The following is a 13566-nucleotide window of genomic DNA, read 5'->3' on the forward strand; positions in this document are numbered from 1 at the left end:
CTGCAATTATGTGGTGGGTTTGTCTTAATAAACAAAGGCATAGAGGCTCAAGTATTTACAACATTTCTCAGATCTGTACTATGAGTGAAAACAGTTGTTCCATGCTTAAAGGGATCATCAATCAATCAATCGTTGTTCGCTATGGCCTATAATAAAGCAGTGTTACTCTAATATTATAATGAAGACTATACTCTATTATAATAAAAAAAAGAGCATTAATCATGCAAACAATAGATTCAGAATCTGTTTCAGGGGTTGCAAAATCAGGCTTAAATGTCGCTTTAGATCAGTGTTACTCAACCCTGCTCAACCAAGAGCCAAATTGTTGAAAAATATATTTGCAAGAGCCATAATCTAAGTGGTGTAAAGTGGCAATCAAAATAAGTTAAAGGTGGCAAAAGTGATCAGAGCAGCAAAAACTGTGAGAAACATGGCAAAAAAGGGCAGAATGTGGCAAAAATGGGTGGGAAATGGCCAAAAAATGAGTTCAAGCTGGCAAAAAAACTGTCAAAAAGTGGCAAAAATCTGAGAAAAGAAGGGAAAATGGGCTACGAGTTGCACTTAATTGCAAAAGGCAGCTTGAATTGGCTAAAAGTGGCAAAAAAGGATGAGAAATGGCCAAAAAAAATGAGTTCCAGGTGACATAAAATGGTCCAAAAGTGGCAAAAAGATGGCAAAAAATGAGTGAAAAGTGACTAAAATGGGCAAAAAAAAAAATCAGAAAAAAAGGTGAAAAAACAGGAATTAAGTGGAATTTAACTGCAAAAGGCAGCTTAATTGGTGAGAAGTGGCAAAAATAGGCAAAAGGGGGCAAAAATTTGCAAAAAGCAGGATAAAAGTGTCAAAAAAGAAGTGTCAAAAATGGGAACAATGTTTCAAGTTAAGAGATAAAAGAGCCACAAATCATCACAAAAGAGCCACATGTGGCTCTGGAGCCACACGTTGAGTATCACTGCTTTAGACGGTTTCAAAAGAAACATAAAATACAGACACACTCTATTTGGGTTGGAAGAATTAAAATAAGATTAAATCATGTAAGTCTGCTGATGTGGGGGCAAAAAAGAAGGGTTTGTGGGGAGGTGGTTGGACATGAATGTGCTTTGATACTTTAAAAGCTTCAAACCATTGAATGATTTGGGTCAAACATCAGACGAGATATTTTGAAACCATCTGCAACTTCTTTGCAAATGATGAAGTATTCTATTTGTAATATGGTGTGTCTCTCTGATACACAGAGTGGAAACTCAACAGCATTACGTCTCATATCACAAAGGGATATACATGACATCATGATATCTGGTCTCCTTACAATCGTCAGTATAGTCTTCGATCACAGGTTCAGAAGAATCTTCAGTCTTGACCCCAGTCCCTGATTATAAATGTCTCTCTGGAGCAGATTTCCTATCTGGTTCTGATCGTCCACCGTCATCTCCATGAGCTCCCTCCATTTCCTCCTATGTTTGGTTTTGAAGAGGCTCTGAAACCTGACCATCACTATGTTTGTTCATTAGTTAGCGATATAGCGAAGGAACCCTTTGTTCAAAAACAGACAACCTGTCAAGTGCTCAATAAGACTTTTTCAGAGGGTCCCTTAACAAAGTAAGAGCGGTTAAAGAGTTTCTCTCCTTTGTTCAGTGTGGACTAACATATGTCTGGTCAAAGAACCTTGTAGGGCAAATCTCTGACCACACTCAGAGCAGCTGAAGTGTTTGTCTCCTGAGTGTGTTATCATGTGCACTGTCAGGTGATGTTCGAGGGTAAAATTTTTACCACACACAGAGCAGCTAAAAGGTTTCTGTCTATTGTGAATTGTCATATGGTTGGCCAAAGAAACTTTTTGGGCAAATCTCTGATCACACTCAGAGCAGCTGAAGGGTTTGTCTCCAGAGTGAGTTCTCATATGTTTTGTGAGATGATGCTTGAGGGTAAAATTTTTACCACACTCAGAGCAGCTAAAAGGTTTCTGTCTATTGTGAATTGTCATATGGTTGGCCAAAGAAACTTTTTGGGTAAATCTCTGACCACACTCAGAGCATATGAAGGGTTTGTCCCCAGAGTGAGTTCTCATGTGTCTTTTCAAATTAGGTTTAGAAGCAAATCTTTTACCACACTCTGAGCAGTCAAATGGTTTCTCTCCTGTATGAGTTCTCTGGTGTCTGGTCAAAGTAGTTTTAAGGCTAAATTTTTTATCACACTCAGAGCAGCTGAAGAGCTTCTGTCTAGTATGAACTAACATGTGTCTGGACAGATTCGTTTTACGGTTAAAACTTTTTTCACACTGAGAGCAGCTGAAGTGTTTCTCTCCTGTGCGAGTCTTTATCTGTTTTGCCCCTTGATTTTCAGGGCTAAATTCTTTCCTGCACTCTTTAGAGTTGAAGAGTTTCTTTTTCGTGTGGACAAACACATGTCTGGTCAGATTTCCATTACGATTAAAAGTCTTTCCACACTCAGAGCAGTCAAAGGGTTTCTCTCCTGTATGACTTCGCATATGATATGTGACAAGATGTTTATGCTTAAATTGTTTGCCACACTCAGAGCAGCTAAAGGGTTTCTCTCCTGAATGAGTTTTCCTGTGTTTGGTCAGATAACCTTTATGACTAAACCTTTTCCCACAGTCAGAGCATTGAAAGAGTTTCTGTACTGTGTGTACCAACATGTGTTTGGTCTGGTTAAATCTTTCACCAGACTCAGGGCAGCCAGAAAGTTTTTCTTCTAAGTGTATTCTCATGTGTTTAGTCAAAGCTCCCCGCCGTGACAATCGTTTACCACATATAGAACAGCTGAAGGGTTTCTCTCCAGAGTGAATTCTCACATGTGTGGCTAAAATTCCCCGTCTGGAAAATCTTTTACCACACTTAGAACAGCTGAAGGGTCTCTCCCCTGTGTGAGTTCTCATGTGTTTGTTCAAAACACCTTGCCAGGAAAATCTTCTACCACACTCTGTGCAGCAAAATGGTTTCTCACCCGTGTGCATTCTCCTATGTTCTATTAGATGCCATTTCTGTTTACATATTTTTCCACACTCGGAGCAGCGATATGATTTCTTATTAGTCCTTCCTCTCTTCTTTTTAATGTTTTCCACTGTGTTTGAACCTGACTGATGCTCTGTTGGCTCCTTCCAATTGGTGCTGTCATCAGTCTCATTCCCAGATGAGTACTCAGTCTTGACCACAGTTTCTGGTTGTAAATCTCTCTCTGGATCAAAGTACCTGGCTGCTCCTGCTCCTCCACAGTCCTCCCTATCAGCACCTGTTTCATGAAAATGTGAGGACTGAGGTTTCGCTTCATCTTCTTCAAGCTTCACAGGGACAGGAACAAAAGTGAACTTGATTATATCAGCATTCTCTGAGCAGTGATTCTGCTCTCCCTCCTGACTACCCCACAATTCCTCTGGTTCATCTTTAATCTGTGGATAATTGGTAATATCCTGGTTCAGACTGGAGCCTCTGTCATGCTGATAAAGGGACACCTCTTCTTTAATCGCTGAAAGCTGTTGGAACTCCACAGGAAAAACTAAAATACAAAAGCACACATTTAGTAAAACTGTTTTGTTTTTAAACTAAAATGAAAACATAAATGTTATGATTGATGGCATTAGTTTAACAAGTTTCCCACAAAGGACATTTCTCTTTGATCCATGATCAATTTTTATTGATATTGTGCCTAACCTAACCTAACCTAACCTAACCTAACCTAACCTAAACAAAAGTTATATCAGGAAATTTTACTTAAAAGGGAAATCCAGGGCCCTCTCTTTTTACCATGCAATCTTTTACCATAGTTTGTCAGCTTCCTCAGTGATTAATGCACTAATGCAAATTTTTAAATGATCATCAATGACTTATTCTAACATTTCTGGGGTTGCCCAGTGTGAGAAGCACCAATTCGTTGGTAGTTATAGAGGTAAAAACCTGGCTGTTGGAGGACTTTGCATTTAAATCCTCACGTGACTAGGACTACATGTTTTGCAAGGTGGTATGTGAAGTAGAAGAAGAGGTAACAACATATAAAACATTGCCTCAGTAGTGTAAATGTTTATCAGTGTTTTTGAGGAGGATAACATGATTGGACTTGTAAACATGTTCCACAAAAATACAGCAGGGTCTTCATCCTCCATCCCAGGGGTTCTCCACCTTGGGGTCAGGACCTCCTTTTTTTCTGCCTATTTTTGCCTTCTGAACCAATTCTTGACTCTTACGACCAATGATTGACCCACTACTAACCCCCTTTTACACTTTTTACACCCAATTTTCCCATTTTAATCACATTTCACTGAATGACATGCCAATTTTTGTTAGTTTAACTAATTTCTGCCATTGTCTGCCTATTTTTTTTCCTTTATCAGTAACCTTTTATTGCAAGTTTATATAGTTTTTTCATCGCATTTCACCAAATTTCCACCCATTTTTGCCAATTTAAAGCCATAACAGCCACTTTTAAAACTCAATTTTACCACTAGTTATGCCTGTTTTTGCCACTTCTAACCCATTTGTGCTAATTTTAAAATCCAGTTTCACCACCTTTTCCACCATTTTTTAATTTTTTTTTTTTTTTGGCCATTTTTAACCATTTCAGCATTTTTAATCCATTTTAGTTATTTTTTAACAAAGCGATTTATATTTTTCAGAGGCTTTTTAATTAACAAATGATCAAAAAAGATTGTTTCTTTAATAGGAGAGGTTATTTTTTCAGGTTAAATATAAAATATGAATATCACGGCTTAACTTTACAATTGACCATAATTTTTTTTTCTTGCTCTCAAACATTTGTCACTTTGGATTAAAGTGTCTGCTAAAATGACATCGTAACATTTTGCTGGCCTCCATGGGCCCCCAGTTGGGTTGGGTGCCAGAAAGCTCTCCCCTTTATCTCCCTAATGGACGGCCTTATCTGCACATGACTATTCTTGAATGTGCATGACTGTTTAACCATCTTCAGGTACAGTGGGGTCCCCGGTCTCTGGAACCTTTATTTTGGGGGTCGTGGGCTGAAAAGGTTGAGAACCACTGCTCCATCCAACTATTATCTTCTGCTTATCCAAAGCCGGGTCACAGTGGAAGCAGGCTAAGCAAGTCAACCCAGACATCTCTCCCCGTCGACATTTTCCAGCACTTCCTTGGAGATTACAAGGCCTTCCCAGGCCAGATGAGATATAAATAACCCCTCAAACATGTTCTGGCTCTACCCTGGGGTCTACTCCTAATTGGGCGTGCCTAGAGACCTCCAGTGGGAGGTGGTCAGGAAGAGTCCTAATCAGATGCCTGAACCACCTCAACTGGTTATTTTGGCACAAAGGAACAGTTTCTCTGAATGGCCAAGCTCCTCACCATATCTCTAAGGCTGAGGCCAGCCACCCTCCTAGGAAATCTCATTTTGACCAAGTGAACTCACGATCTCATTCTTTTGGTCTTTACACAAAGTTCATGACCATGTTAGAACAAGGATCGACCAGTAAATTGAGACATTTACCTTCCGGTCCAGATCCCTCTGCATCACAACAGTCCGTTACAACATCTGCAGAACTGCTGACACTGCACCATCAGCCAGTCGATCTCATGTTCCACTCTACCCTCACTTGTGAACGAAACCCCAAGATACCTGACTTTCTACACCTGAGGCAAGGACTCACTCCCTACCTGGAGGAAGCAATCCATCGTTTTTGGCAGAGAACCGTGGCCTCAGATTTTGAGGTGCTCACCCTCATCCCAACTTCTTTGCACTCAGCTACAAACCTCTCCAGTGTCTGCTGAAGGTCTGCAGCAGAAGAAGCCAACAGGTCCACATCATCTGCAAAAAGCAGAGATGAAATTCTGAGGTCCCCAAACCAAAAACCCTCCTCCCCTCAAATGCGACCTGAGATCCTGTCCATGAAGGAGCAGCCCTGGCGGAGGCCGACATGTACCAGAAACATGTCCGACTTTGTGCTTAGGATGCACACACAGCTCTTGCTTTGGTAATACAGGGACCTGATGGGTCTCCATCCTATGGCTGATTCCGAAGGCATTTGAACACTGGAGAAAGTTTACCTAAGAAAATACTGGTTATTTTAGTCATCAGAAGTAGGAAATTATTGGTTGAAAAAAACCTGTTTGTGCATCACTACCTGCTGCAGCTGATCCCAACGAGGCAGGCCAGATTCCAGATTTGGGACAGAGGAAGCAGACTCCTTTGCTGTGGGACAGAGGACTAGCTCTATACGTGAGCTTCACGACTCGGGTCTTCTTTTATGGTTCATGTGAGTTTGTAAAACCAGTCTACATGTATTTTTGGGGCCCAGAAAAAAGCTTACATCAAAATCCAGGAGATGGATTCAAGAGACCGTGAAGTCTTTGAAATCTCAAAATGAAGCGCATCAAAAAATCTACAGATGATAGTTATTCTTTGATAACCACTTTGATCACACTGCTAGTTTTAACTCGTAATTTACTCTCGATAAATCTAAGTTATCAGGAGCTAGCTGTGGCTAACGCTGTACTATGTAGATGTGAACGTTAGCTAAAGGCTACATTTAAGGTAAATAAAAAGTGTAAAGAAAAAGAATGAAAACAAACCTGAAAGATCCCGAATCTCGGACATTTTACGGACATACAAGAGGCAAGGAAGTAAAAGAAAAGTCAACTCTGAACATTTCTCTGAGTATTTCTCTTCTCCTACAAGATGCTGAATCGTCCAAACACATAAACCGAACCCGGCGGAAAAGGTCCGCCAAAACCCGGAAATAAAAACACCACTTCCTATACACACATCTGGCCTTCATAATAAAACATCTTTTACTACACAACTTCTGATTATACTCTTTTTAAATCAAAACAAAGCAACAAAATCCATCTTTGGATTGGACTGTCACTGACAGTCAGAATCCACTCAAGGAGCTGATCAGACACCAAAATTAAATAAATACATAAATAGATACATAAAAATATTTAAATTTAAATTTAATTATTTACTTGATTTGATAGTTTCCAGTCAATGGGGATTTGAAAAACTCAACCTGCTCCAAAAATTGACACCAGATGCTTAGTGATATACAAACAAAATATACAAGTAAATTAAACAGTCATGTCTCAGTCAGCAGAAAAAGTAGGTAATATTATAGCAAATACAAAATTTGTCATTAATATAAGACTTGCCTTTATGTGACGCTTTCTTTAACTTATTTCATTATCACTCTTTTATTCATTTTGTTGCTTTCACTGCAAATAACCTTGACCTTTCCTTCCGTGGCCATCTTATTAACATCTGATCAAATTCAAATTTTATTTAGTTTTATTTATTTCGTTTTTTTTTTTTTTTTGTACCTGTTCCTTCACTTTTTATCTGCTATTAATCATCTTTTTTGTGTTTTATTGCTAATGATGTGATGCCATCTTCTTATCTGTGTGTTCATGATTTTACTTTCATATAACATCATACTGTCTTTCCCTAAATATTTTCATCTTTTACTACTTTAACTGCCTTCAAGACCATCTATGTCTTTCCCTTTCCTTTCAATTATGCTAATATCATAGACATCTGTGTCTCAGTTTGTTCTGACTTTCTGTTTGATTATCATGACTTTGTTTGGTTTATTAGTGATTTGTTTATCTTGTGAATCCCTGAGTTCTTGCTTTTGCTATGTCTGTTAAAGCATGTTGTAAACATTTGTTTTTAAAGGTGCTATATAAATAAAGTTATCATTATTATAAAACATCACAACACTCAAAAGACCAGACTGTGTTTCAGTTAAGTATTAACACTAAAACCACTACAGTTAGTACTTTGAATTACTATTTACTTCAGACCTACTGATGACATTAAGAGTAGATAACACATTTGCTTAAAACTAACTACAGTACACTGTGGCTCAAATAAGCAAGCTTGCTCTAGAAATGATATTTGGCTTATACAGGGTTTTATAATCCATTCATACGTTCATCTATCAGCTCATAGTGACTCAAGGAATACAATTTGCCAATGTGTTAATGGAAAATATGTCCATTTCATACTGTTCTGTAACTGTGGTAGGATCCTCTGAAACCCAGGCCTAAAAGGCTCGGTATTTACAGCATCTCTCAAAATTGGGAGGTTTTCTGCCCTGTGGTGCAGTGTTAATTTTGTTGACTAAAACTATGACTGAAAATGTTTGTCAACAGCCTTTTTTCATGACAAAAATTAGACTAAAATTACCCAAAATAGATCTGTGATGACTAAAAGTGACAAAAACTAAGTTTAGTTTTTGTCAAGATGACTAAAACTAGACTAAAATGTAATGTAGTTTTCGTCAGACATTTTTTCTCCACTGTGGGTAAATCTGTCCAAAAAAAAAAAACAAAAAAACAATGCAGCTGTAGCTATTCTGCCTCTCGGCTGTAGAAAGCAGGGACCCCAGGTTTGGCAGAATGCAGAGAACACACTACCATGATTAATACTACTAAAATATGAGGATTTTTAAGGACTAAATCTAGACTAAAATGTTTTGAATTTCCATCAACTAAAACTAGACTAAAACTTTAATGAACACAAATGACTAAAATGTGATTAAAACTAAATTGCACTTAATTTAAAGACTAAAACCAAGACTAAAATAAAAATAGCTGCCAAAATTAACTCTGCTGTGGTGTGAGTGAAAACAATCTTTCCAGGCTAAATAGATCCATGTCAACACCCGATGCAGAATCTGTTTAAAGGTTTGCCGGTATAGACACAGATCCAGTAAGGTTGGAAGAATGCAATTCCAAACCCATTAAAAACAAACAAACAAACAAACAAACAAATTCTCTGCAGGAGATTCTGCCAAAACATTCCATAACATTTGGGAGCCCTTTTTTTCTTATATCAAATTTCTAACCCAGATAGACACCTTAATTTGAAGAGTCCCGCCTCACCCACCTTTCTGTTTTTTGTTGGTTTGGTATATCTTTTTCATTTTTTATTATTTTTCTTCTTATCATTACAATTGTTTGTTTGAGAATGGGAGGGTAATTTGGGGTTGTGTTGGGTTGATCTGTTTGTTCTATGACTAAAGTAGGTAAACCTGTTTTAAATAAAGCACAACAACTCTGATTTCTTACATTTAATTTTTTAAATCTTTAATGTTTGAACCCTGTTGTTAAATTCATTCAATACACATATTAAAAAAAAGTTGGAAGAATAAGAAAAAAATGAAAGGGGCAGAATATGCATCATGTCTGCAAGTTTGGGGGCAAAACTGAGGTTTTGTGGAGAGATGGCCCTCTTGTTAGAGTTTGGGCATTAAAGTGCTTTTTTCAGTAAAAGCTTTAAACAGTGAATGTTTTGTGTCAAAAATCAGACAAGTGTAAAACAGTTATAATCATTGGCAACAGATATAACATTTAATGTTGATATGGGTTATCTACACGATACTCAAGAGTGGTGTCTCAACAGTGTACCAGCTCATATCACCAAGGGGCATTCATAATTTCTCAAAGTTTAAATTTACTGATGTTCTCTGATCTCCTTACAGTCATCTTCACAGTCTTGGATATCAGGTTCAGAAGATCTGTCAGTCTTGGCCTTTTTCTCTGGTTCTGATCTACCACAGTCCTCTCCATCAGCTCTTGTTTCTGATTCCATTTCCTCCTAGATTAGGTTTTGAAGAGCCTCTGAAGTTTGACTGTCATAACACTTGTGCATTGCTCACTGATGTATCCAAGGAAAACATTGCTGCAAAATTATTTGTAAGTTCTGTCAAGTGTTGATGAGACTTTTCAGAAAGTCCTTTAACACACATAGAGTGGTTAAAGAGCCTCTCTCATTTGTCCAGTGTGAACCAGCATATGTCTGGAGAGAGAACTTTGTAAGGTAAATCTTTGACCACACTCTGAGCAGCTGAAGGCTTTGACTCCCGAGTGTGTTACCAAATGAACCGTCAGATGATGTTTAAGGGTAAATCTTTTACCACACTCAGAACAGTCAAAGGGTTTCTCTCCCGTATGCGTTCTCCTGTGTCTGGTCAAAGTAGTTTTTAGGCTAAACTTTTTATCACACTCAGAGCAGCTGAAGGGCTTCTGTCTAGTGTGAACAAACATATGTCTGGACAGATTATTTTTGCGGTGAAAACTTTTTCCACACTCAGAACAGCTGAAGAGTTTTGCTGTTTTTTGAGTTTTCATTGGTTTAATCACTTGATCTTTAAGGCTAAATCCTTCCCTATACTCAGTGGAGGAAAGTAGTTTATCTCTCGTGTGAAAAAACATGTGCTTGGTCAGATTTTCATTGCGATTAAAACTTTTTCCACACTCGGAGCAACTAAAGGGTTTCTCTCCTGTGTGACATCTCATATGGTATGTGACATGATGTCTAAGCTTAAATTTCTTACCACACTCAGAGCAGCTAAAGGGTTTCTCTTCTGAATGAGTTTTCCTGTGTTTGATCAGATTGTCTTTATGACTAAAACCCTTACCACAATCAGAGCATTGAAAGGGCTTCTCTGTTGTGTGACCTAACATGTTGTTGGTCTGGGTAAATCTTTCATCAGACTCAGAGCAACCAGAGATTTTCTCTTTTGTGTGAGTTCTCATGTGTGTGGACACAAATCCCTGTCGGGAGAACCTTTTACCACACTTAGAACAGCTGAAGGGTTTCTCCCCTGTGTGAATTCTCATGTGTTGGGTCAAAACTCCTTGCCAGGAAAATCTTTTACCACACTCAGAGCAGCCAAAGGGTTTCTCTCCTGTGTGAATCCTCATGTGTTCCATTAGATGCCCTTTCTGTTTACATATTTTACCGCACACAGAGCAGCAATGTGATTTCGTCTTTCTTCTCTTATTTTTGATGTTTTCTTCTGCAGTTAAACTTGACAGGTGTCTAGTTGTCTGTGTCCAATCAGCACTGTCATCAGTCTCAGCCCCAGAGGAGTCCTCTCCATCAGCTCCTGTTTCCATCTGTTCAGTTTGTCTGTGATGAAGCTGTGAGGACTGAGGTTTCTCTTCATCTTCTTCAATCTTCACAGGGACAGGAACCAAAGTGAACTTGATAATAGCAGCATTCTCTGGCCAGTGAAGATGTTCTCCCCCCTGACTGCTCCACAGTTCTTCTGGTTCCTCTTTAATGTGTGAAGGCTCCGTAATCGGCTGGTTCAGACTGTAGCCGCTGTCCTTTTGCTTAGGAGAAACCTCTTCTTTGGTTATTGCAAGCTTTTGGGCCTCCTCAGGAGAATCTAAAATACAGAAGCACACTTTTATTAAAACTGTTTTTATCCTCTTGTATTAACACTCATTAATGATCACACTCTTCATCAATAATATTATATTAAAAAGATTATTTGTGTATTTAGGGTGGAAAAATGAGACATGTTTTTAACTGAACTCATGCTTTACATCTATCTTAAACTGCTAATTAAGTAAATATTTCTCCTTAAAAAGACTGGATTTATTCAGATTTCTTGCTAAGAACTAAAATTCTGATTTTCTCAGTGTGACATTTGATCCCATCATAAACGGTCTTAACTTCATCCCCCTTTAATGCTCTAAAGTCTGAGCTGTCTTTAAACACATCATAATTCTACTTTATGCCACCTTGTTTAGCTCACTAATCAGTGTTATCTCGCCGAAGTAAATGCAGATTTCAACTCTGGATTGATATTTTTAACTAAAGGGACTCACTACATGGTTTATATCACCCTGTCCAAGACTGAGGAGGATTACTGTATGGCAGCAAAAGGCAGCAAATATCAGGAGTCTAAGCTATTCAGAAGCTGATGGAGATTTTCTGCAATTCAAAGGTAGGCCAACTGCATTTCATTTTAATTTCTTGTAAAGATTACAGTGGGAATACAGAGAAGAGCCACAGGTTGAAGATACTTATCAAGTAATCAGCTCTTCTCTCTGTCATGCTGCTCAGGGGCATCACTAGGGATTTAGGACCCCTTGAAAGAATATTACAAAGGGCTCCCCTTAGCCAGCTAGTGAAGCAACAAATGTTGAATCATTTCACAAATATATATATATATATATATGCATTTTGGTGTATTTTTGACCATGATTTCCCAATTTAAGAGCATTTTTTTACTCTGGCTAAATTAGGGTAAATTTACTTGCATTATTTTGTAGTGCTGGACACTATTTGGACATTTTCAAGACAGGGGCACCCCAGAATTGTATTTTTCTCCCTTTGATACAAATTTCAGTCTGTTGACTAATTCATTTGGTCATTTTTGGTACAATAATGACACTAATTTTTAAAAAAAATTAAATAACACACTTTTCATTGTAGGCATATTGAAGCCCGTTTCCACCACTTAAAAAAGAAAAATGTGGAAGTACGGAAATATAAAAAGAAATCCAAAGTCACAATCATGAGATTAAAAATTTAAAATTATGAGATAAAAAAAAAAATCAAATTAAAAAATACAAAGTCGAAATTATGAGATAATATGTCATTTAGTCAATTATAACTTTACATGTCATAATTCTGACTTTTTAATTCATAATCTTGACTTTGTATCTCATTATCATTACTTTTTTCCTCTAACTCTGACTTTTTATCTCATCATCATGACTTTTTTATCTTTCAATTATGACCTTTTATTTCATAATTATGACAATTTTTTTTTTTTTTTCAAGAATTGCAGTACGTTCACTTTTTTTTCTTTTTTATTTGACCCAAATGGGCTTCCATACAGTAATCTCAAGGGCCCCTCCCTACTTTGGGCCCGGGGAATAAGCACCCTTTCCCCCCCTGGGCTACGCCCATGATGCTGCTTCACAGACCCAGGCTCGCCCGCTACTCCTGCCTTCTCTCCTCTGGGTGTTTTAACAGACAGCAGGTTAGACTCACGTGAACGCGCATTCAGGCGAACGCACGTGCTGGGCGCTGCATGAACACTGATCAGTTATTAGAGATTTTCTCAAACAAAAAACAACAAATATTACGGAATTAAAAAGTCTTAAAAAAAAGGTTCGAGTCCTCCTCTTCCTCCTCGAGTCCTGTTAAAGCTCGAGTCCAAGACCGAGTCATCAGCACTCGGGCCCAAAACAAGTCACGAATTCTCCAAATCAAAACTGGAGTCGGACTCGAGACCGAGTCCTTGACTCGAGTGCAACACTGAGATCAGTATCTCGTGTTTCAAGAAGACAGTTTATTTCCATTAATTTCACGTAATCTCTTATTTCAGAATAAAAACCCATTCACCATCAGACTCGCCTCGTTGTATTGTAAACAAACAATCATCTTCTGTTCCTCAACATGAGTTTAATTCCATCATAGTCAGCATGTCTGATGTTTAGGAGCTAGCTGCGGCTAACACCGAGCTGTTATGTGAACAGTTAGCTACGGCTCTCTGAAACATTTACAGTAAACGAGTTTATAGGAGGAGGAATAAAACAAACCTGAAAGATCCTGAAACCCGGACATTTTAAAAACATCCAAGAGTCAAAGAAGAAAGAGAAAAGTCAACTGAACTCTGTCATGAATTTCTTTTCTCCTACGAAACGCTTGATCGCCCAAAAACCTTAACTGTGCTAAGCAAGAGAGCCGTCAAGGCCCGGAAATAAAAAAATACCATTTCCTGTACACTCATTTGGCCTTCAGAATAAAAGCGGAGTTCCATATATCCGACATTTTTAT

General features: G+C 38.2%; 2 protein-coding genes across 2 annotated transcripts; both read right to left on the reverse strand.

The window, feature by feature from the left end:
• Window positions 1–1330: 1330 nt before the first annotated feature.
• On the reverse strand, window positions 1331–5911 carry LOC121523483 (gastrula zinc finger protein XlCGF57.1-like). The gene is made up of 6 exons (XM_041808393.1): window positions 5854–5911; window positions 5637–5787; window positions 3694–3698; window positions 2407–3513; window positions 1860–2154; window positions 1331–1454 (listed from the first exon to the last, which is right to left on the reverse strand). Exons 1-6 carry the CDS (start codon window positions 5909–5911, stop codon window positions 1331–1333), a joined length of 1740 nt encoding a protein of 579 aa, XP_041664327.1.
• Window positions 5912–9088: 3177 nt separating this feature from the next.
• LOC121523221 (gastrula zinc finger protein XlCGF57.1-like) lies at window positions 9089–13460 on the reverse strand. Its single transcript, XM_041808010.1, has 2 exons — window positions 13329–13460; window positions 9089–11158 (listed from the first exon to the last, which is right to left on the reverse strand). The coding sequence occupies exons 1-2, from the start codon at window positions 13351–13353 to the stop codon at window positions 9738–9740; spliced, it is 1446 nt and encodes a 481-aa protein (XP_041663944.1). The 5' UTR covers window positions 13354–13460; the 3' UTR covers window positions 9089–9737.
• Window positions 13461–13566: the final 106 nt, after the last annotated feature.

The sequence above is a fragment of the Cheilinus undulatus genome, linkage group 16 (assembly GCF_018320785.1).
Source record: "Cheilinus undulatus linkage group 16, ASM1832078v1, whole genome shotgun sequence".
NCBI classification, from domain to species: Eukaryota; Metazoa; Chordata; class Actinopteri; order Labriformes; family Labridae; genus Cheilinus; species Cheilinus undulatus.